The 24,884-nt window shown below is 41.5% G+C and overlaps 1 protein-coding gene and 1 non-coding gene across 2 annotated transcripts; one reads left to right on the top strand and one right to left on the bottom strand.

Moving 5' to 3' along the window:
* On the top strand, positions 1-10,260 carry LOC101415473 (protein SPATA31F3-like). The gene is made up of 5 exons (XM_071216834.1): positions 1-144; positions 626-671; positions 1,176-1,236; positions 3,054-3,550; positions 5,396-10,260. Exons 1-5 carry the CDS (start codon positions 1-3, stop codon positions 5,752-5,754), a joined length of 1,107 nt encoding a protein of 368 aa, XP_071072935.1. The 3' UTR covers positions 5,755-10,260.
* Positions 1,888-2,021, bottom strand: LOC111762046 (small nucleolar RNA SNORA72). The gene has a single exon (XR_002795261.1). It is a non-coding gene; the product is annotated as a small nucleolar RNA SNORA72 (small nucleolar RNA).
* Positions 10,261-24,884: the final 14,624 nt, after the last annotated feature.

Below are 24,884 nucleotides of genomic sequence, written 5' to 3'. Positions count from 1 at the left end.
ATGTTGAGCCCTACATTTATTTTGTGGGATGTTGGATATCCCTTATATACCTATGGTTCCATCTTCATCATTATCCTAATTATTTGGAAAGTGAAAAGAAGCCACCAAGGATTAAGGTTGGGACACACCAGGAGCTGTTGTCGGGTAGGGAAATGCTATAATAATGACTGAACTGATTAAGTTTCAACAAGAAAAATTGTATCCTTTCACTTTCACTTGTTATTCTTACCCACAGCTTTTTTAATGGGGTTTTCCATGCTGGATCCCAGAAAAGCTCCAATTTGGGTGATTTTTCTGGTTGGTGGTAGCTTGATGGCTGAGGTCATTTGGCTACTTAAATAACTGACTCTTTAATCTGTTCCACTTTTCCTATGCCCTCATTCTAAGCCTCCCTCCAGAACTTGTCTTGGGTGGTGGGATGTACAGAAGAACCTCAAAGTGAATCAGAACTAAGCAGAGAAGGGAGATGAGGTGAAAAGGGGGGGAGTAGGGAAAAGTAATGTATAAGAGTATAAAAAACTGGTATATAGAAAAGGATTGTCTACTGTCTGTGGAGTTTGTCTCATTATACATATGAAAAGAAAATGGTGCTTCAGATTCACACTCCTAACTTTTTGTCTTTCAGAGTCATCGAAGAGTCAGACAAAGGGCTAGAGATAGAACATCAAGAGGTAAAGTCCCAATCTCTCTTCTGACTCTCCTCCACTGTGGGTGATGTTCCCATGGATTTCTGACCCTCTCTGACCACTGAAGGTCCCAATTTCCTAAATTAACAACTTGTTGAAAAAACTTCTTTGGATGGGAAATCAGAGCCTGTATATATTCCAAAATTCTCTACCTTACCCCAACTGGGAAGGAGAAATAGCGAAGCAGAGCAGAAGTTCTTATCTGCCATTTGTTAGTTATATGACCTTGGGGAAATCACTTCTTTTCTCAGTCTTGTTATGGGCACAACACTGATGATCCAACCTCACTCACACTGTGGTTGTAAAGATAAAAGATTAGGAATGACCACATTGTAAATGTTTTAAGTTGTACATAGACATGACTTACAGCACTGATTCTTGGCTTACAGTCAAATTTCACTCAGAGTCAAGGACCTCACTATATAGTTTTCTATAGCATGTCCATTAACTGTCTCCCATCTCACACACCATTGTCTCTTGTTTTCTCAGCTAGGAGAGCTTCCCAGGAAGAAGCTGAAAAGCCACGGGAGCTGCTCTCTCTCTTAAAAAGGTGATTTGTTGCTCACAGCTATCTCCTAACCCCATTCTGGTCTGTAATTAATTCTTAGCTTAATCTGATGAGTACGATGAGGAGAGGGATAATGGCTGGAAAGAAGCCACTCCCTAAGAGACTTGTTCATGGTTTCAGGGGATTGTGAGGGCATACAGGTCACACATCCCAGGAGGGAAGCTACAGATATATTATTCTAGGAATTCAGGTCAATGCCTCTACATGGGGTTGAATTCAGCTATGGCACAAATTCATCCAGGCAGGAAAATGGATTTCTCATATATAAATCATCCTCGTTGTATTTTCTTTGCACTTATGCACATAGACCTTTTCTTTTCTTTTTTTTCTTTTTCTTTTTTTGCTTTTAAAACAAGCTTTATTAAGAAATTTTTTACATGATTTACTTTTCATCAGTCTGTTCTGGCATGCTTCTAATGATATCAGAATCACCTAGAAAATAAAACAATAATTTTACAATTCATTTAATGGCAACTGGTAATCACAAATTTTCCCTTCTTTAAAAATAACTCTGCAAAATTAATACTGGTTATTTTCAAAATTATTGTAGTTGCTTTATCTCTTAAAGTTGGCCAAAGATATCTTGACTTAGTCATTTCCCATACAGGATGGTCATATCATAAATCAGGCTTGGTTTATCACCAGCATTCTAAAAACCAGCCCTAGGGAGAAAAACTAGGTCTGGGGACACATGCATGGTTTCTAATATAGTGAACATTTAGCCTACCCTGATTATCACAAAATCAGGACAGCGTGAATATTCGCAGATAGACCTTTTCAAAAACAAGCTCATCTGAGCTGGCTGAACCCTGCTGACAAAATCCCCTGGGACAGCCCCCAGACAGAAGCCTAAAAACTTATCCTCTTCATAAGAGCTCTAGAGAACAGGATTGGTTCCCAAGAGATATTGGCTAGGGAAGCGGGCTTGGCCCAGTGGTTAGGGCGTCTGCTACCACATGGGAGGTCCGCGGTTCAAACCCTGGGCCTCCTTGACCCGTGTGGAGCTGGCCATGCGCAGTGCTGATGCGCGCAAGGAGTGCCGTGCAACACAGGGGTGTCCCCCGCGTAGGGGAGCCCCACGCCCAAGGAGTGCACCCCATAAAGAGAGCCGCCCAGCGCGAAAGAAAGTGCAGCCTGCCCAAGAATGGCGCCGCCCACACGGAGAGCTGACACAACAAAAAGAAACACAGATTCCCGGTGCCGCTGATAAGGATAGAAGCAGTCACAGAAGAACACACAGCAAATGGATACAGAGAGCAGACAACTGGGGGGGGGGGGGGGGGGGAGAAAGAGGAGAGAAATAAAAAAAAAAAAAATAGAAGAGATATTTGATAGAGGACCAGGGACAGGCTCTAGCCCCAGAATGCATAGTTCTTACGTAAGGATCTCATTTCCATAGTATGGAAAAGCTGAATTCCAGGCTCTGTTTCTTAGACCCAAAGAGACTCCCCCAGGTTTTACCTAGTGATGCTCCTGGTGACACCCCATCAGCTCAACACTTGGCTCTTCTATCAGCCTGATTCCCTTCTCATTAGCTCCTCAGTACAGGGAAGCAAAAACTGACCCCCAACTCTCAGTTCTACCTGCCCTCTAGTTCAACAAGCCCAGATACTAAGTCAAGGCAGCCCTAACCCACTGAATGCCATTATCTTAGGGAGAAAAAGCAAAGGGGTAGACTATTGTGAGGTAGGCCTTAGGGCTTACAGGACATGGGGAGGGCAGCCCTATCCTCCATGCCACTCTCTTCCAAGGAGGCAGAGGACTCACTTCAGTAACAGCTGCCATGTTTCCCTTCCCAGCCAGGGCTGGCTTCCTCAGGAGGGAAGTGTGCGGCGGCTCCTGTGTGCAGATCCCTGCTGCCAAGTCTGCAATGCTGTGGCTCTTGAGGTTAAGCAACTGTTGGTGGGTGAGAACGCCCCGATCTCCCCCATTTCATCGGAATCATCGCAGGTCTCTTCTTGCCTAGAGATTTTGTCCGTGTCTAGTGTCTCTTTTGAGCAGAGTCTGGAGCAGCCTTCCCAGCAGTCTAGAGAGCTTTCACTGGTATCTCTAACCTCCACACTGACACAATTAACAGATCAGAAATCCTTAACCCAGATAGCTGCCCAGTCACCCAGTACAGTCAGCATCCGAGATTACCGCACTGAACTCCTGCAGCACAGGCAGGGACTGCGACTACCCGATGTGTCCTGGGACGCGGAAGCTCTGTCCTCTTCAAGCCTCGAGGAGCCTAGGATTCCTGTCGACCAGCAGAAGAGGAGGAAGAACAATTCTGAATTTGCCCTGGAGAACCAAGGTCAGCAGCCCTTGAATACTAGGTCCCCTTGCCTTTTCTGAACCCGGAGTTCACGAACCTGAACACGCTGTGACCCTGTATTCCCTGCTCACCTACTGTTCCTAGGTCTTGAAGCCCTGAGATTCTCAAGTACATAAATGGGTGTGTTTCCACACTTGAGGGCTCCCCAGGTAGGGTTCATGAAGTCTGGCCAGCCTGTACAAGTTTTCTGGCTTTTAAAGCATCCACTATGGACTCAGAGCAGAAGTACACTGTGAGCAAATCCCAAACTCCATAGCTCTTTCTCTAACGTCCCCCACTCTTCAGCTTCTAAAAGCCTTGGTCCGATGCCTGGGGACAGGCTGTGGCCTCAGTGCTCTGTGCAGGAGGAACACAGCTACCTCTACTGTGGTTTCTCTTCTCTGCGCATTGAGTCCTTGGTCTGCCTCTGGAGATAAGTCCATGAAAGGGAAGCCCTGGCCCCTTTCTCTTCAGTGGTTTCTCCTTCAGCTCCATCCTGACTAAAATTTCCCCCCTTCCAGTCAGCCCTACCTTCTTCCCCACATCCCCCAATTTGGGTTTCTCCAACTGACAACCTATAAGCCCAGATCAGTGTCCTATTTCTGACTTTGGCCATGTGTGAGCTTGGACTAGAACCTGCTCAGAGACAGCTCCAGCTTCAGTGGGGCTTTCCAGCTGTTGTCCAGAGATCTCTGCGGACCCAGAGAAACTTACAGTGTAATTCTGAGGCATATTGTATACCCTTCCCCCAGGCTCAGGGCCTGCCTAGTTGGGGAAGTCCATTTCAGGGAACTAGCTTTTTCCTGGGGCGCGCCCAGTGACTGCTGGGATTCCACCTCCAGAAGCAGTTGATCTGACAGTCCATCCTGTCCCGTGCTGGCCAGCAGGCCCTGCCCAGAGCGGTACAACCCTGACCAGTATGAGTCTCTCCAAGCCTGCAGCCCGGGAGGCCAGTGGGAACAGTTGCTTGTTCTGACTCATTGTGGCTGTGGGTAATTTCCCATGCTGCAGATTCTTGTCCAGGACAAGGAATGTTTTAAGCCACACTGACTCAAATGTGGGAGGATCTGCCAGGGTACCATCTCTTCCCACAACTGTAAAAGAAATTTAGTTTGGCCAAGTGAATGCCTAGAGTTACTAGAGGGTAGCACATATCTAGAGGCATCATTTCCATCCTCTAAGTTTGCTGTTCCCTTCAACAGTTTCTTTTCCACCTTGAGATCCAATAGCATTTTTCAGGTTTATCTGGGGCAAAAAGACCTGAAAAGAATGACATGCAACAACCCTCAAATGGTTCAGAGGGAGAAAGGGATAAAATAGTATATACCTTTACATACATAGAGATGTTAAGCAAATGTGGCAAAATATTAAGTATTGTTATTTAGGTGACAGATAAGCGTTGTTTGCTCTATTCTTACAATTTCCTTATAGGTTTGAAATTTATCAAACTATAATACTGGAAAAATAAATCAACCCTCAAAAAAAAAAAAAGTGAAATGCAAGAAAGTTAAGCCACGCTAGATGACCTTACGCAAATAAGGAATCTAGAGAAATGGCTAATTTGCAGTGCCCAAGGCCTTACAAAAATAACTTGCTGGCCAAATTTTGCAGGTAAAATATTTGAAGGTGCAAATTATCCAGGGTCAGTTATTTCAGGTCTACAGAGACAGCCTCAGAGGTAAAACTTTGCTGGGCCAATGACTGCAAGGCCAGACTTCAAAAGGCCTAGTTTTCCAGGGTCACGTTTTGCAGAGTCAATTTTGAACAGCCACACTTTCTAGAGTCAAGAATTGTAGGGTCTGGTAAGGGCAGCCAATACTCACAAGAGTCTCATCTTTCCAAAAGCTCCAGAAGCTGGCTTGGGAAATACAGTTAAGCAGTTCCTGAACTCGATTAACCCTGAGAAGAATGGTGAAGAACACAAGGAATCCATTCCCCTTTCTAAGGCTGAGACAGAAGCCAAACCCAGGATGGAAAATGTTGAAAAGAGCCAACCCCCCACCAAAGACCCTGTGGGGGGTGCTAAGTTGGAGAACACAAAAAGGAACCCCACGGCCCAGCTTCTCCACACTGAGGAGGAGAGACAGACCATTTCCAACACCCTTCAGTTCCCAGACGATCAGCTCCAGCAACGTTCCCTTCATTCCATCTTTCCTGTGTCCTTGGCCACCCTACCCACTACTGCTAGCACTATCATCAACTGACTTGTGCCACCCAACCAGAAAATCCATCCCAGGTCTCAACTCTTATTTCAGTTGAAGGCACAGATCTACACAAGGAGAATACCCAACCCGAACAGGAGGAGTTTGTAGGTTCCCAAACCTCTGCGTCCCCCTGAAAATAGCTGTCACTATCATTTCCATTAATGTGCAAGTGAGGTAGGACTCTCCCCAAATATACTTTATACCTCAAAGAGCCAGCTGTATGTGCCCCCTTATTTTCACTGTGACATATGATGGAGCATGTAGGGTGGTAGAAAGCACTTCCCATCTGGTATAGGAGTTAAACTCACATCTCATATGGGTCATCATTCCACACAACTCCTCCCATTCTCATGCTGGAGTGTGGAAAAAGGGACTTGAGCAGTGAAGCAAGGCCTTTGCCTGAGGTGCATCGAGGTTAAAGGTGGCCTGGATTCAGTCATGGCTTCCCAAGATGTCCTTGGGCCCCAGAGGAGCAATGTGGGCATGATGAGAGTATTGGCAAGGGGGAGTACCTGGAGATCCAAAGCATTCTTGGCCCACCCAAAGAGGCAAAGTTCATTAATGAATGGCATATGTACCCACAACACAGAGAGAAGTTTTTTAGTGGAGTTCTTTGAAGAGGTGTTTTTTGTGTTTATTGAATGCACATAGCTAATATGACAGATGTCAGAACCAAAATCTCCCCTCTCTGCTCTGTTGGTATTGACAGGAGCTTGAAGGGTATTCCATCTGGGAGCTTGCTGCAGCCCTGTTGCCTGTTTCCCACCTCCACTGCCTGCCAGCTGCATGTATGAATGCCCCCTAGAATGAAGATCAGTTGATGAGGAGGTCTCTAAAAGGGTCACAATGACAATGATTATGAGTTGAGTCCTGCATTCAACAATTCAAGTATCTGAGTACTTACTATGTGCCAGATACTATGCCAGACACTAGACACTGCAGTGAACAAGATGCAGGCCTTGCCCCCATGGAGCTTGTGGTCTCATGGGATAATAAAAAAATCATTAAAAGCACTGTGATAGGAGCTAGTTAGAGGAAGTAGGTGAAAGAACACAGGGTACTTAACCTAGTTTATGAGGGGTTGTTAAGGGAAATTTTTGAAAGAGATGATATGTAGACTGAGCTTCAGAGGATAAGAAGGAGTTTGATACCAGTGGGTGGGGAGTGGTGTGCATTTTCCAGGCTGAGAGCAAAACTTGAGCAAAAGCACGTGTTGGGAAAATAGCATGGCATGTCAGAGAACAGTGACTAGCTGAAGAAGTCCTGTAATTATCACAAAAATACATTGGTTGAGGGTTCAGAATGAGGTTCTCAACCTGGAGAATGGATGGCATTAATTTACCCACTCTTTTTTTCCTTCAACAATTATTGAACATTTACCATATGCCAGGCATTTTTATGGGCACTAGAGATACACCAGTGAACAAACAGAAAATTTAATTGTCCACAAGGGCCTGACATTGTGAATGTGCTAGGAAGAGAGACAAAATGAACTTATATGGTATATAGAATGTGATCAGATATATTTAAAAAATCAGGGTAAGGTATTAGGAGAGGACTTTAGTGGAGTACTGTTTTTAAATGGGAGTCTGGGGAAAGTCTCACTAAGAAATTAACATTTGAGCAAGGATGGAAAGGGAGCAAATCACATGGAAAAACTGGGGGGAAAGCAAGGAAGAAAGTAGCTAAATTAGTTTTTTAAAATGTGGTAAAGGATGAAGTTCGAGCAGTGAAAGTGGCAAGATGATGTAAGAGGATGCATAGAAATGAGTGGATTGATATATCATTTAAATTATAATATTGATGTTTCAAAAAAAATATTTTGCTAATGAGACTCCAAAACAGCCAGCTTTTTTTTTAATTTTTATTGACTTTGTAATAATATTACATTAAAAATATATATGTGAGGTCCCATTCAACCCCACCCCCCCCTCCCCCCCTCCCCCCCCCCCAACAACACTCGTTCCCATCATCATGACACATCCATTGGATTTGGTAAGTACATCTTTGGGCACCTCTGCACCTCATAGACAATGGTTCACATCATGGCCCATACTCTCCTCCATTCCATCCAGTGGGCCCTGTGAGGATTTACAATGTCCGGAGATTACCTCTGAAGCACCATCCAGGGCAGCTCCATGTCCCAAAGACGCCTCCACCTCTCATCTCTTCCTGCCTTTCCCCATACCCATCATCCACCATGTCCACTTTTCCCAATCCAATGCCACCTCTTCTATGTGGACATTGGATTGGTTGTGTCCATTGCACCTCTATGTCAAGAGGAGGCTCAGATTCCACATGGATGCTAGATGCAATCCTCCCATTTTCAGTTGTAATCACTCTAGGCTCCATGGTGTGGTGGTTGTTCTTCTTCAACTCCATCTTAGCTGAGTGTGGTAAGTCCAATAGATCAGATTGTAGGTGCTGGAGTCTGTTGAGGCTCAGGACCTGGCTATCACATTGTCAGTCCAGAGATTCAAATCCCCTAAATATATCTTAAACCCCAACATTAACTGCACCTCCAGCACATTAGCATGAAAGTCTTATGAAGGGAGATCCCATTTGAGTCCAGATTCATCACACATAAACACCATTTCCAAAGAGGGGCCATCTGCCCTGGTAGTTAACCCCATCGGCCATGACCATAACTCCCATGGGTCTCTTTAGCCCTCAAAGGAACCAATATCTGGGGGTTGTATCTGCTTTATCTGTCTCTCTGACTCTGCTCAGTTGTGCATGAGGGCAATCCTTCTGCCAGCCTCCAGACTCTTTTTTAGAAACTCGTAGCCATATAAACTCATTTCTCCTTTCCATTTCCCCCTTACTTTAGGTCAAACAGCATTTTAAAGTCATGGTATTTTATGTAGACATGGATATTCTGCTGATCCGCATTGAACCTTCCATATAAGGTCATTTTCCAGTTGCATCATCAGTTGGTAGTTGATAGTGGTCCCTCATTGCCAGGGAGGCTCATCCCCGGGTGTCATGTCCCACGCTGGGGGGAAGGCATTGCATTTACATGCTGAGTTTGGCTTCGAGACTGGCCACATTTGAGTAACATGAAGGCTGACAGGAGGAAATTCCCAGGCACAATGTTGCTCTAGGCCTTGTTCTTATTTTAGGTTTATCAGCTCACAAGCATAGTCATTAGCATCAGGGGCTCACTGTTGAACCCTCACTCCCTCCCGGTCCCCGCCACTGTACCTGGGAGACTGTCGCTGCTCCCCTAGGGACCACGACAGAGCACCACTGGCCAGGAATTCAGTACCCCCCCTGCTGTGGTTTTTAATTGTTGCCACTATGAGTATATCCAAACATTACCATGCACCCTGGACACATGTTCAAAACAGCCAGCTTTATATTCTCTACTTGATTCCTGTGTATATACAGAAATACTAATTCTTCAAAGAATTGGGGGGGAAAAAAGAATAGGGGGCAGCTCCATTGTAGAGTTACATCAAATTTTTAGGGGACAATTTTTTTGTTTCATCAGAAAGAGGGTTAAAAATTTAGAAACATTTATTTGGAGACCTGGAATAAATATACTAAATTCACTGTTTTTTAAAAAAAATCACTCATTGGAGAAAAAAAATCAATGTTAAGTATATGGTTTTATTGGCTTTTTCAGGTGACATAAGAGTTACTGAACAATGTCCAGCCAATTAGGAGGATTGCTCTAAAAGTGAACTGACTCATTAATACTATATCAGCAAACTAACTACAGGTATCTCACAATACACTGTAGTCATACTACAATCCATTATTCTCTGTAACAATAACAAGAATCACTTTAAGCTATATAATAATATTGTTAGAGTTCATGGTGTGGTTTTGGGATTTTGTCCTTAAGGGAATTTTGATGAAGACTGAATGAAGCTGACATCCACCAGTAAGACATACAAACAAACGAAAATATCTAAAAAATCCACACTCCAGCCTGACGACGAGACTCTGAAAGCACTACAATGGCTCAAGAAGAGCAGAAAATGTAGAGTAGAATCATTAAAAGGAAAACATTAAAATCCAAACAAGACCCCAAATCATTTCTTAATTGAAATGTCTTTGATTTTGAGAATAAACTGTGAGGATGCAATAGAATTAGGCCTTACAAAGGAGGTTAAAGTCCTTAATGCTTGTTATGGATTGAATCATGGTCTCCCACAAAGACATGTTCAAATCCGAACCCTCAGTCTGGTGAATGTGAACTCATCTATAAATAGGATCTTCAAAGATCCTATTAATTAAGGTGAGGCCAAACTGAGTCTGGGCGAGCCTTAATCCTATATGACTGGGGGCCTTATCAACGGAAGAAATTTTGAAACAGTCAGTATAGGAGACAGGAAGAGGCAGAGTAGAAAGACTGCTTTGTGATAGAGGCAGAGAGTGAATTACGGAATGCTAGCTAGCAAGCCTCTGCAAGTATGGTACAGATTTTGGAGAAAGCATGAAAGTGCTGACTTCTAGCCTCCCAAACTGTAAGACAATAAATTCCTGTTGTTTAAATCAGCCTGGTCTGTGATATTTGTTATAGCAGCCCTGGAAAGCTAAGACAATTCTTAATGGAGGAGAGGATCAAACTTGCATATAATTTTGTGTGGTCTATGTATCTTTTTTAAAAAAAGACAATTAAAAAAATTAATTAAAAAAAAAAAAAAAGGAATAAGGCAGAGAGGGAAAGAGAAGCAAATGCAGAACACATTTCACTTTCATTGGCAGCCCAGGCAAAACCTATGAAATGTTGAGAGAGAGAAGAAATCCATTACCAAGTTTATTAATGATGGAGTGTTGAGAGTTATTAGGCTGGATACTGTTTGGGGGTCAACATTTTAAAAAACCATACAAACAAAAGTGTGATATAGGCAGTGAGAGTCCGCTAGCTTTCTCCCCAGACTCTCGGTACCCCAAGTAATTCACACCTGGACCGTATATAATTAGAGCAGGATTGTTTAAGTCATGTACTATCCAGTTTCTGTTTTCTTGCATGGGCAAAGGGTGAGGAATGAGGAAGATATTTTATCTTTATCTTCATGACAGAATGAAGAAGGGGCATGAGAAGAGTAGGCAAGTGGCTCCTACCATCTCCCTCTGCTTTTATGGGCTGAAGAGAAACAAATGTTTCCATTGCTCCTACAGAAGTGTATTTAAGTTGGGGGTGGGGGGTGGGGTATGGGGGATGTGGAAACCTCTTATATTTTTTAATGTAACATTTTTTTGTGATCTATGTATCTTTTAAAAAGGCAATTTATTTAAAAAATTAAACAGAAGTTTGGGTTTAAATTGATGTGTTGTTTTTGTTTTAAGAATCAGACAACAACTCTAAGCAAAAAAAAAAAAAAAGCTTGATTAAAAGTGAGTATAGGAAAGTGAATAGATATGGCTCAACCACTTGGGTGACCACCTACCACATGGGAGGTCCGGGGTTCAGATTCTGAAGCCTCCTAAAAAAGAGGATGATTGGAAGCGGAGTTGGCTCAATGAATAGAGCATCCACCTACCATATGGGAGGTCCAGGGTTCAAACCCAGAGCCTCCTGGCCCATGTGGTGAGCTGGCCCACGAACAGTGCTGATGCGCATAAGGAGTGCCGTGCCATGCAGGGGTGTCTGTCCCCTGTGTAGGGAAGCCCCACATGCAAGGAGTGTGCTCCGTAAGGAGAGCCATCCAGTGTGAAAAAAAGTGCAGCCTGCCCAGGAGTGGTGCGACACACAGGGAGAGCTGATGCAGCAAGATGATGCAACAAAAAAAGAGAGACAGATTCCCAGTGCCGCTGACAAGAATATAAGCGTACATAGAAGAACACCCAGTGAATGGACACAGAAAGGAAACAACTGGGGGTGGGGGGGGGAGCGGGAAAGGGGAGAGAAATAAAAAAATAAATCTTAAAATAAATAAATAAATAAGAGGATGCGCAGACACCACCTCCTGCCACAACGAGCTAGGAAGCCGTTTCTCACTGCAACGAGCTAGAAAGCTGCCTCTCGCCACAAGGAGCTAGCTGCAAGAAACAGGATCCAGATTCAGTTCCGGGTGCCTCCTGGAGAAGGTGAGCAAACAATGAGCAGACAGATGAGTGAACCATCTGGGGGGAAGAAGGGATAAATAAAGAAAAATAAAAGTAAATAAAATCTGTTTTAAAAAATGAGTATAGTTGGGTGTTGAAAAGTTTTGTAATGGGTGGTGTTGATGGTAGCAAAACACTGTAAATGTAATTAATGCCATTGAATTGTACACTTAAAAATGGTTAAAATGGTAAATTTTAGGTATATGTTAAGATAATTTTTAAAAAAATAAGTGTAGGGAAGTGGCTGTGGCTCAATCAGTTGAGCTCTGGTCTACCATATGGGAGGCCCTGGGTTCGCATCCCTGGGCCTGCAGACGCTGTGGAGAGCTGACTCAGCAAGGTGACGCAACAAAAAAAGAAGGGAGACAAGTGAGAACACAGCAGAGCCCGCAGTGAATGGACACAGAGAGCAGACAACAAGCAAGCCGCAAGGGGGGAGGGGAAATAAATAAATACAGACACAGAAGAACGTACAGCAAATGGACACAGAGCAGACAGCACACAAAAAAGCCACAAAGAGGAAGGGGGAATAAAAAAAAGTGAGTGTATTAAAATAGCCAACAAGTGCAACTGGGATGTCAGAGAAAATAACAATATCAACTCTAATATCTAGAGAAACAAGCATTAGTATTGAGTAAAAACAAACGGTAGGTAAGAAAAACCTGGCCTCCCCTATGCTGGAAGAAGTCCTAGGAAGAAGAGTGAGTTTTAAAGAAATTAAGTCAAGAATGTGCCTCAAATTATAGCCATCAGCTACATCTTCTTTGGTTGGAAAATAGAAATTTATGCTTCCCTAACAAGGATGAAAAGAGAGATGAAAAGATGTCACAAGGATAATATGGGTGCCAGAGAATTTGTGGTATTGTGAAGGGTTTTAAAAGAACCTCAGTGGAACAAGAAGGGCTGTACGTACTAGAGGAAGTGAAAGCAGATTGACATCTTCTTTCAAAGAGGTTTTAAAATTTCGATAAAGTACAATTTATCCATTTTGTCTTTAATAGATTGTTTTTTTGGAACTATAAGAAATCTTTGCCTAACATAAGGTAAAAGTTTTTCTATGTTTTCTTCTGTAAATTTTGTAGTTTTAGGCTTTACATTTAATCCATGAACTAGTTTGAATAGTTCTTGTGCATGGTGTTAATGCATGTATCAAAGTTCATTTTTTTACACATTGATAGTATCATTTATTGAGACTATATTTTATGTTTTACTCTTTTGTTGAAAATCAGTCACCCATACGAGTAGGCCTCTATTTAGATTTTGCATTCTGTTCCACTGATCAGTTTTGTCTATTGTTATGCCAAAACCATACTGACTTGAGTACTATAGGTTTATAATAAGTATTGAAGTCAATCAGCATTAGTTCTCAAAATTAATTCATTAGCAAAGCTTCTTTGCTTATTATGAGTCCTACGTATTTCCACATGAATTTTAGAATAATCTTGTCAATTTAAAAACATGCTGGGAATTTGATTGGAACTTCCTTGCATATGAATTAAGGAGAAGTGACAAACAATATTGTGTTGTCTGACCCATGAACAAGGTATATCTCTCTATTTGTTTAAGTCTTCTTCAATTTCCCCCAGCAACATTTTGTAGTTCAGTGCATTAGTCTTGCACATTTTTTATTACATTTATCCTCAGATATTTTATGTTTTTTAATATTTTATTTTTCTTTGTTTTTATATTTCAAATATTATTTTTAAAATTTCATTTTCCAACTGTTCATTGCTAGTATACAAAAATATAATTGAATTTATTTATTAACTTTATATCCTGCAACCATGCTAAATTCTTATTAGTTCTAGTAGCTTTTTTTATTTGCAGATTCCATAGGATTTTCTACATAGACTGCAAATGAAGATAATTTTACTTCCTTTCCAACCTGGATGGCTTTTATTTCTTTTCCTTACCTTACTACATGGGCTAGAACCTCCAGAATAATTCCTAATAAAAGTGCTACGAACTAAAATCCCTTTATTTACAGTTACTGATCTCAGAAGATAAGCATCGACTCTTTCCCATTAAGTATGATTTAACTAGGGGGTTTTCATAGATGCCTTTTATTATATGGAAGAATTCCTTTTTTATTCCTAATTTGCTGAGAATTTTTATCAGGAAAGGATGTATTTTGTAAAATGATTTTCTACATTTATCAAGATGCTCTGATGGTATTTCTTCATTAGCCTGTTATAATGATTAATTTCATTAACTGATTTTTGAATGTTAAATCAATCTTGCATTCATGGAATAAACCCCATGATATATTATACTTTCTGTATTTTTTGTTTTAGTTTGCTAATATTTAAAAAAAATTTTGCCCTGTGTTCATCAGGAATGTTTGTAGTTTTCTTGTACATGGTAAAAGATATTTTGTAGATGTAATTGAGTTGAATTTTAAGATGGGGAGACTATTCTTAGTTTTCTGAGTGGGTCCAATGTAATCACAAGGGTTCATATAGAAGAGGACGTTATATACTTAAATCATTGGTATGTTCATGTGCCAGTTGAGTCCTGAATTGCAGCAGAGTTGCAACTCCTATTCTTCACTTCATTGGACTTGCCCAGGTCAACTAACAGGGAGATGATGATGGACAATGCCCATCCCAAGGAACAGAGTGTCTGCAACTGCAAGCAAGATAGTTCCATCCATCTGCCCCATGTGATCTAGGCTTCCTCTCAATTAGAAACAGAGTGGGCATCACAATCCCAAAGTCCTCAGGACTGGGAAATGAACAATGAACTAAAGTAGACATTATTATTCTAGCAATGGAAGAATTTTATCAGTGATATAAAGGCAGTGGCCACTGGAGGTTCTGAGGGGAGGGAGAGGGAAGAATAGGTGTAATAGGTGTAGCATTTTCAGGACATTGGAATTGTCCTGCATGGCATTGCAATGACAGATACAGGCCATTATACGTTTTGCCATAATCTATAAAATTGTGCAGGGCAGAGTGTAAACTACAGTCCACAGTTAGTAGCAATTCTTCAATGTGTTCATCAATTGTAACAAATGTATCGCACTAATGAAAGATGTTAATGTGGGGAAGTGTATGTGGGGGTGGGGCATATGGAAATCCCATATATTATATATATATATATATTTTTTTTTTTTTCTGAGGTACCAGGGACCTTGTATGTGGGAAGCTGGCATTCAACCACTGAACCACATCAGCTTCCCTGAGCTTTTGTTTCCCCAATGAATAAAACTTTATTATTTTTTAAAAAGATACTTAGATTATATAAGTGTTACAAAAAAATTGTAGGGCATTCCCATATGTCCCACTCCCTACCCCTCCCACACTTTCCCACATTAACAACATCCTTCATTAGTGTGGTACATTTGTTACAATTAATGAACACATATTGCAGCACTGCCACAAGTGTGGATTACTTTACATTATAGTTTAAACTCTCTCCTGCATAATTTTGTAAGTTATGACAAGGTATATAATGGCCTGTATCTGTCATTGCAATGTCACTCAGGACAATTTCAATGTCCTGAAAATGCCCCCCTATTACACTTATTTTACCCCTCTCCCTTCCCTCAGAACCTCCAGCAGCCACTGCCTCCACTCAATGATAAAAGTTCTTCCATGACTAGGATCACAATAAGCCTATAGTAGAATAACAGTAAGTCTACTCTAGTTGTTCATTCCCCAATCCTGAGGATTCAAGGATAGTGATGCCCACTCTGCCTCTGAGAGGGGCCTTAGATCCCATGGGACAGATGGATGGGACTATCTTGTTTGCAGTTGTAGACTCTATCTGTTCCTTGGGGTGGTTGCTGTCCATGATCATTTCCTCGTTAATTGTCCTGGGTGAGTCAAATGAACTGGAGTGTAGGTGTTACAACTCTGTTGAGATTCAGGACCTGACTGACATGTGGAAAGCCCAGATTTAAGTCTCATGGATATAAACCTATCAACTCTAGTACTAACATGGGTTCAAAAAAGGGGCAGAAGAGCCATGTGTAGGGAAACCACAACTGTTTCCAACTCTCACACTGGAGAGCATAAATTTCAAAGTAGGGTCCACTGCCGGGTGCCAAACTCCTGAGCTGTCTGCCCTGCCTATAGTATCTGGATGTCCCCAGAGCCTTCAGGAGCCTTGCTATTTGAGGCAGTGCTTACTGTGGCAATCAATGAGATCCTGCTGAGATGTGCCTAAGCGCTACCTCTGGGATGAACTCCCAACTCACTTTGAAGTCTCTTAGCCATATAAACTCATTTGTCTTTACCCTTTCCACCTTTGTCAAGGTCTTTTTCCAGTTGCATTGCTAGTTGGTGCTTGGTAGTAATCCCTCAGTGCCAAGGAGGCTCATCCCCAGGAGTCATGTCCCACACCAGGGGGATATGCTGAGTTTGGCTTAGAGAGAGGCCACATTTAAACAACGAGGATGCTTTCACATTGTAACTCTTAGGCACCCTTTAATGCTTGGCTGAGTTTCAATTTCAAAAGTAAAGGTTCATAAGTACAGTCATCAATATCAAGGTCTTGTCAATCGTCCACCCTCCTTCATTAGTCACTGCCCCTGTACTCAGGACTCTTGCTGTTCCATTAGAGAATGTGGCAGAACTCCCCAGGAGAGGAATTGGATATTCTTTCGATTATTGTGTGGATCTCCACCCACTGTGACAATGCCCTAAGAACACTTGAACTTTTTCATATGCCTTATAGGTTTGCCCCAGGTGAACCTCCTCCCATATATCCCCCATCACTGACACCCAACACCAGTTATCCTTCCCTGCCACAGTTGTAACCCTTCTGTGATCCAAAATTTCTTCAAAAATGAAGTCAACAAAATAACCAAATAAAATTAATAAGAAAATGCAATAATTATAGTTTTAAAAAATGACAAATAAAATACAAAAAATTAGAATTTGAAATCTAAAAAATAATAAAAATAAAATTTAAAAAAATTTTGGCATTATGTCTTTCATCACTGTAAGAGCTGTTGTCTTGTATATGCACTGACATTTTCTTCCATTTATTCCCCCAGTGTCTTTCATTTTGTCTTCAAAAAAGCTTTAGGTTATGGGGAAGTGACATACTGAATATAGGGGATTCCCATATACCCAACATCCTCCTCTTTTTCCCCTTTCACCTATTAATAACATTTTACATGTGGGTAATACATTTCTTATAATTTATGAACAAATATTGAAGCGTCGCTACTAACCATGGTCAATGATTTACAGTATGGTTTATATTTTGGACCATACACATTTATACATTTTGATGAAATTTAACATGGCCTGTATCCACCATTGTGAGATTATGTAGAACAATTTCAATGCCCTAAAAATGTCCCATGTTCTATCTATTCTATTCCTCCCTCTCCCCCACCTCAGGACACACAGCAACCACCAAGCTTCACTCCTTGAAAAACAAGATTTATAGTTACTTGCAACAACATTAAGGGCTTGACATACTGCCTTGTCCTCCTCTATTAGGCACTGCCTATGCTCTTGAAAGACTTCCACCCCTCTACTAGAGATCATAGCAGAACTACACAGGATGGGAGTCCAATACCTTCCCATTCATTGTGTGGGTCTCCACCCACTGATACAATGCAGTATGACAGGTTGTACCCTCTCATACTCCCTGGAAGCCTGCTCCAGGTGTGCCCTGTCCCACATGCCCCCCACATTCCAAAACCCTAAACCAGTAACCATCCCCTTCCATATTTGCCAGAAAAAACATTTCCAACATTATAGTTTCAATCACATACCCGCAAATCCCCAGAGTTCATCTGCTTCCTACCCTAGTTCCATGGACAGTGCAATCCCCCCTCCCTAGTCCCTTCACAGGCCAGCACTGCCCAACCCAGTAGCATCATTGCATTAGTGTCATGCCCATCCACTGCATGACTACACCTTTCCATCTTATCACAGATTTTGTCCATACAGGCATTGGCTCATAACTATCTACTCCCTTTCTGTTTCCTGTCAACCTATCTTCCAGACTCTAGCTCTGTGAGTCTGCTCAATTTGCTTAATTCATATCAGTGAGGTCATGTAATATTTGTCCTTCAGTGTCTGGCTTGCTTCACTCAACGTAAGGTTTTCAAGGTTCATCCATGTTATCCCATGTGTTAATACTGCATTCCTTCTTACAGTTGAGTAATATTCTATTGTATGGATATACCAGAGTTGGCTTAACCATTCATCTGTTGGTGGACATTTGGGTTGTTTCCAACTTTTGGCAATAGTGAATAATGTCACTATGAACATTGGTGTGCATATATCTGTTTGTATCCCAGCTTTCAATTCTTCTGTATATATACCCAGCAGTGGGATTGCTGGATCATATGGCAGTTCTATAGTTACCTTCTGGAGGAAACACCAGATTGTCCAACACAATGGTTGCACCAATCTGCAATTCCACCAGCACTGGATAAGGGTTCCCATTCCTCCACATCCTCTCCAACACCTGTAGTTCTCTGTTTATTTGTTTTTTTAATAGCCTCCAGTCTAATGGGCGTAAGATGGTATCTCATTGTAGTTTTGATTTGCATTTCCCTAATAACTACTGATGTTGAGCATCTTTTCATGTGCTTTTTAGCCATGTGTATTTCTTCTTCAGAGAAGTACCTATTCAGGTCACTTGCCATTTTTTAAAAATATATTTTTTATTTAAAAAAATACTTAGATTACACAAAATATCACACAAAAATATAAGGGATTCCCATATACCCCACTCCCCACACCTCCCACCCTTCCTCACATTAAAAACTTCTTTCATTGGTGTGGTACATACACTGCAATTGAACACATCTGGAGCACTGCCACTAAGTATGATTATAGTTTACATTGTAGTTTATACTCTCTCCCACTCAATTCTTTAGGTTATGGCAGGATATTTAATGGCCTGTATTTGTCATTGCAATGTCATTCAGGACAATTCAAAGTCCTGAAATTGCCCCCATCTTACACCTCTTTTTCCCTTTCCCTGCCTTCAGGGCCTCCAGTGGCCACTGTCTCCACATCAGTGATATATTTTCTTCCATTGCTAGAATCACAGTAAGTTTATAGTAGAATACTGGTAAGTCCACTCTAGTCCATATTTTATTCCCCAAACCTGAGGATTTTGGGAGGGTGATGCCCACTCCACCTCTAATTGAGAGGGGCCTCCATCCCATATGGCTGAAGGATGGGACTCTTGCTTGCAGTTGTAGACTCTCTTGGTTCCTTGGTATGGTGGTTGTCCATCCTCAGCTCCATGTCAGTAGTACTGGGTGAGTCCAGTGAACTGGAGGCAACTCTGGTTGCAACTCTACTGAGGCTCAGGGCCCAGATGGCACATGGACAGCCCAAAGATTCAAGTCTTTTGGACATACACCTACCAACTCCAGCACCAAATATAGGTTAAGATAGAAGGGACAGAAGAGGCACATGTAGAGAAGTCACTACTGAGTCCAACTCTTGTCACACTTCAGGGCACAAACTCCAAAATAGGGAGGCACCAAACTCCAGAGCTATCAACCATGACTGTAGGACCTGGGTGTGTCCAGAGCCCTCAGGAGCCCCACTATTTGGGGTAGTATCTACTTTGGCAGTTTATGAGATCCTCCTGAGATGTGCATAAGCATGAGGTCTGGGAAGACCGCCCCCCCCCCCAATTCACTTTGAAGCCTCTTAGCCATATAAACTCATTTGTCTTTACCTTTTCCCCCTTTTATTCAAGGTCTTTTTCCAGTTGCATTGCTCGTTGGTGCTTGGTAGTAATCCCTCAGTGCCAGGGAGGTTCATTTCTGGGAGTCATGTCCCACACTGGGGGGAAGGTAATGCATTTATATGCTGAGTTTTGCTTAGAGAGAGGCCACATTTGAGCAACATGGAGGCTCTCAGGATGTAACTCTTAGGCCCCTACAGCACTAGGCTAAATTGCAATTTCAAGAGCAAAGGCTCATAAGTATAATCTTTAGTATCAAGGACCCATCAGTGGACTATCCTTTTTCATTAGTCATTGCCCTGCACTTACAGGATTGTTGCTGTTCCATTAGATAATGTGGCAGGGCTTCCCAAGATGGGAATTCAATATTCTTTTGGTAATTGTGTGAATCTCCACCTATTCTGACAATGCCCCATGAATAGCTGAGCACATTTATATACCTTATATGTATGCCCAGGTGAACTTCCTCCCATGTATTCCCCATCACTGACACCCCACACCAATGATCTTCCCCTGACACAGCTGTAACCCTTCTGTGGTCCAAAACTTCTTAAAAAATGAAGCCAAGAATATTGCCACATACAGTTAATAGGAAAATGAAATAATAATAGGTTTAAACATAAGAAATAAAATACAGAATAATTTAGAAAAACTAAAACTAAAATTAAAAATTGGGATATTAAAAAAATAATGAAAGTTAAATTTTTTTTGATGTTTTGCTTTTCATCACTGTAGTGTCTGTTGTCCTGTATGTAGAGTGACATTTTCTTCCTTTTATTCCCCAGTGTCTTTCTTACTTTTTAAAATTTCTTCTTCAAAGAAGTTTTGGTCACAGTAAAGTCAAGTACAGAACACAGAGGACTCCCATATACCCAACATTCTCCCCTTTTCCCCTTCCCATGTCAATAATCTTTTTATATGTGGATGGTACATTTGTTACAACTGATATACAAATATTGAAACATAGCCATTAACCAGGGTCAATGGTTTTCATTATGGTCTAATCTCTAGACCACACATTTTTATAAATAAATTTTTGATGAAATTCAACATGGCCTGTATCCTTCACTGCAAGATCATGCAGAACATTTCTATTGTCCCCTAAATACCCCCTCTTTCATCTACTCTATTCCTCCCTCCCCCTCCCCTTCGGGCCTACAGTGCCCAACAGCAACTTCACTCCTTGAAAGACAAGATTCATAGTTATTTGCAACAACATCAAGGGCTTGACACTCTAGTCTGTCCTTTTAGGAACCACCCATGCTCGCAAGAGGCATCCCTTCCTCCCCTCTGTTTGAGTACATATTGGACCTCCCCAGGATGGGAGCCAACTCCTTCCCATTTCTTATGTGGGTCTCCACATAAGATACAACACACTATGACAAAATGATCACGTGCATATTCTCTAGAAGACTGCCCCAGGTGCACCCTGTCCTGAATGCCCCCCCCAAGCAGTAACCCTTACTTGTCATATTGCCAAAAGAGCTTTCCCAACATTGTACTTTTAACCACATACCTGCCAATCCCCAGTGTTCACCCACTCCCTCCACAACCCTAGTTCCATGGACAGTTGAACCCACGCTCCCCACCGAACCCCCCTGTCTAATTTGCACCACCCAACCCAATAGTATCACTACACCTGTCATATCCCTTCACTGAACAACTACTCACTTCCATCTTATCATAGATTTCACCACCCGTATGGGCATTGGCTCACAACCTTCTCCCTTTCTATTTCCTTTAACCTATCTTCCAAATTCTAGCTCTCTGAGTCTGCTCGATTTGCTTAATTCATATCAGAGGGAAGCGGACTTGGCCCAATGGATAGGGTGTCCGCCTACCACATGGGAGGTCCGCGGTTCAAACCCCGGGCCTCCTTGACCCATGTGGAGTTGGCCCATGTGCAGTGCTGATGCACGCAAAGAGTGCCGTGCCACGCAGGGGTGTCCCCTGTGTAGAGGAGCCCCATGTGCAAGGAGTGCATCCCGTAAGGAGAGCCTCCCAGTGGGAAAGAAAGTGCAGCCTGCCTAAGAATGGTGCCGCATACATGGAGAGCAGACACAACAAGATGATGCAAAAAAAGAAACAGATTCCCGGTGCCGCTGATAAGGATAGAAGTGGTCACAGAAGAACACACAGCAAATGGACAGAGAGCAGACAACTGGGGGGGGGGGGGTGGCGGGAGGGAAGGGGAGAGAAATAAAAAATAAATCTTAAAAAAAATTCATATCAGAGAGGTCATGTATTATTTGTCCTCAGTGCCTGGCTTGCTTCACTCAACATAAGGTCCTTAAAATTCATCCATGTTATTCTGTGTGTTAGTACTGTACTCCTTCTACAGCTGAGTAATATTTCATTGTGTACATACCACATTTTGCTTATCCATTTATCTGTTGATGGGCATTTGGGTTAATTCCAACTTTTGGCAATAGTGAATAAGGCTACAATGAACATTGGTGTGCATATGTAGCAGTTTGATATGGTTATGAATTCCAAAAATAGATATTGGATTATGTTTGTAATCTGGTCTGTACCTGGGCATGATTGTTATGATTAGGGCTTTGATTGGGCCACATCATTAGGGCATTGTGTACGCACCCCTTGGTGGGTGGTGACTCACAGATAAAAGGCATGGCAAAGGACAGAGTTGAGGGTTTTGATGCTGGAGTTTGATGCTAAAGCCTTAAGCTGGAGCCCAGGAAGTAAGCTCACAGAGGAAACAGAAGCAAGTCCCAGGAAGAGAGGAACAAGGAACCCTGAACCCAGAGAGAAGCAAGACCCTGGAAGGGAGGAACCCAGGAAACCTGAACCCTTGCAGATGTCGTCAGCCATCTTGCTCCAACACATGAAAATAAACTTAGGTGAGGGAAGTAAGTTATGCTTATGGCCTGGTTTCTGTAAGATCCTACCCCAAATAAATACCCTTTATACAAACCAACCAATTTTTGGTATTTTGCATCAGCACCGCTTTGGCTGACTAATATAGCATATCTCTGTTTGTGTCCTTGCTTTCTAGTCTTCTGGGTATATATACCGAGCAGTGGAATTGCTGGATCATATGCACTTGCCCATTTTTAAAATGGGTTGTTTGTCTTTTTATTTTCAAGGCATAGGATTTCTTTATATATGCTGGATATTAGGGTCTTATCAGATATGATTGCCAAATATTTTCTCCCATTGAGTAGGCTGCCTTTTCACTTTCTTGACAAACTCCTTTGAGGTGCAGAAGTTTTTAATTTTGAAGAAGTCCCAGTTATCTATTTTTTTTCTTTTTCCACTCATGTTTTGAGTGTAAAATTCATGAAACCATTTCCTAATTGTTTTGTTTTTCTTTGGGTTTTGTTTGTTGTTTTTGTTTTTTTCAGGAGACATTGGAAACCAAAACCAGGACCTCTGATGTGAGAGGCAGGGATTCAACCACTTGAGCCACATCTACTCTCCATCCTCTATGTTTTTTATGTAATTTAAAGTTTCTTTAAAAATAAAAATTAAAAAAGCCAAATATACAAGAAAAGAATGAGTAAGGCAGAAGGCTCAGAGTCCAAGAAGAAGATGTGATCATGAAAGCAGAGGTTGGTGATGTGGCCAGAAGCCACAGAATACTGGCATCCTCTAGAAACTAGAATAAGCAAGGAATGGATTCTTTCTTAGGGCTCCCAGGAGCAACACAGGTCTGTCAATACTTTGTTACCCTATAAGACCCTTTTTGGACTTCTGAACTCCAGAAATGTAAGATAATGTTTAAAGCCATGAAGTTTGTAGTATTTGTGATACCAGCATTAAGAAACTAATGCATCATGATCCATAAATACTTCTCTAAACTATACACTTGTCCTTTCCTTGGGTTTTGGAGCTGTGTTGTTGTTGGAGGTCTAGTACTTCTTCTCCCCATCTGTGGTCCTTAGGGCAGGTAATTGGAGAATAGAGTATATTAGATAGTTGTGGGAAAAATTAATTGGACACTGGGTTAAATAATGTCCTTCCAAAATTTATGTCCACCAGAAACCTGTGATTGTGACCTTATTTGGAACCAAATAAGGATCTGTGCAATGGGATCAAGTTAAGATGGTGTCCCCAAATCCAAGGCTTGGTGTCCTCATAAGGAGAGATATGGAGACAGACATATACAGAGGGAAGGCATTCTTATGAAGATAAAGGAAGAAATTGGAGTGATGAAGTTATAAGCCAAGAAATGCCAGGATTACTGGCAACCACCAGAAGGTAGAAAGAGGCAAGTAAGAATTCTCCCTAGAAACTTCAGAGGGAGTATGGCCTGCTGACACCTTGATTTCAGATGCTCAGTCTCCAGAACTGTGAGAAAATAAAGTTGTTTTAAGTTTTTGTTTTGTTTTATGGTACTTTGTTATAGCTGCCCTAGGACTAATACAGATACCATCAAAAGTTAAGTTTTTTGAACTTCAATGGACAACATCCAGAAAGAGAAAAGACAACTCGTATGATGGGAGAAATTTTTGCAAATCATATATCTGATAAGGGACTTCTATCTAGAATACATAAAGATCTCTTACAACTCAATAATAAAAAAACATAACTCAATTTAAAAATGAGAAAAGGACCTGAATAGACATTTCCCCAAAGAAGATATGCAAATGGCCAATAAGCACATGAAAAGATGTTCAAAATCATTAGCCATCAGGGAAGTGCAAGGATCAGGAATAAGACCAGGTTATCTGACTTTGTCTCTTCTATTTATTGTTGTACTGGAAGTTTTAGCCAACGCAAATGGGCAAGAAAAAGAAAAGGCATTCAAATTAGAAGAGAAGAAGTAAAACTATATCTATTCACAGATTACCTGATCCTGTATAGTGAATATCCCAAAAGAATCAACAAACAATTAGAGTCAATAAACTAAACAACATTGCAATGTACAAGATCAACACAGAAAAATCAGTTGTGTTTCTCTACACCAGTAATGAAGAATTTGAAAAAGAAGTTAAGAAAAATTTAATTCTGTTTACAAGGAATAAAACACTAGGAATAAATTTAACTGAGGTAAAAGACTTGTCCACTTAAACCTATACAAAATATTGCTGTAAGAAATTACAGAAGACCTAAATAAATAGAAAGATACCCTGTAATCATGAATTGGATAACTTAGTACTGTTAACATGGTAATATTACCCAAAACAACCTAAAGAGTCAGTGCAATCCTATCAAAATTCCAATGACCCTTCTTCCAGAAATGGAAAACTCAATCCTAAAATTCATATTAAATTACAATATGACCCAGGAATTCTACTCCTAGGTATCAACTCAAAATGATTTAAAACAGGTATTCATACAGACACATGTACATGCTTATTCACAGCAGTACTATCCACAATAACCAAAAGATTAGAAACAGACTAAGTAGCCATCAACAGATGAACGGA

The sequence above is a fragment of the Dasypus novemcinctus genome, chromosome 8, assembly GCF_030445035.2.
Source record: "Dasypus novemcinctus isolate mDasNov1 chromosome 8, mDasNov1.1.hap2, whole genome shotgun sequence".
In the NCBI taxonomy this organism is placed as follows: domain Eukaryota; kingdom Metazoa; phylum Chordata; class Mammalia; order Cingulata; family Dasypodidae; genus Dasypus; species Dasypus novemcinctus.
The sequence above is the reverse complement of the archived record's forward strand: the minus strand, read 5'-3'. Positions and strand labels throughout refer to the sequence as shown.

Excerpts from the sequence above, each read along its gene's own strand:
- LOC101415473 (XM_071216834.1), top strand. The coding sequence starts at position 1 with ATGTTGAGCCCTACATTTATTTTGTGGGATGTTGGATATCCCTTATAT. Across the intron at positions 672-1,175 it reads TAGAGATAGAACATCAAGAG|CTAGGAGAGCTTCCCAGGAA; the intron begins GTAAAGTCCCAA and ends TTGTTTTCTCAG. Across the intron at positions 1,237-3,053 it reads CTGCTCTCTCTCTTAAAAAG|CCAGGGCTGGCTTCCTCAGG; the intron begins GTGATTTGTTGC and ends TTCCCTTCCCAG.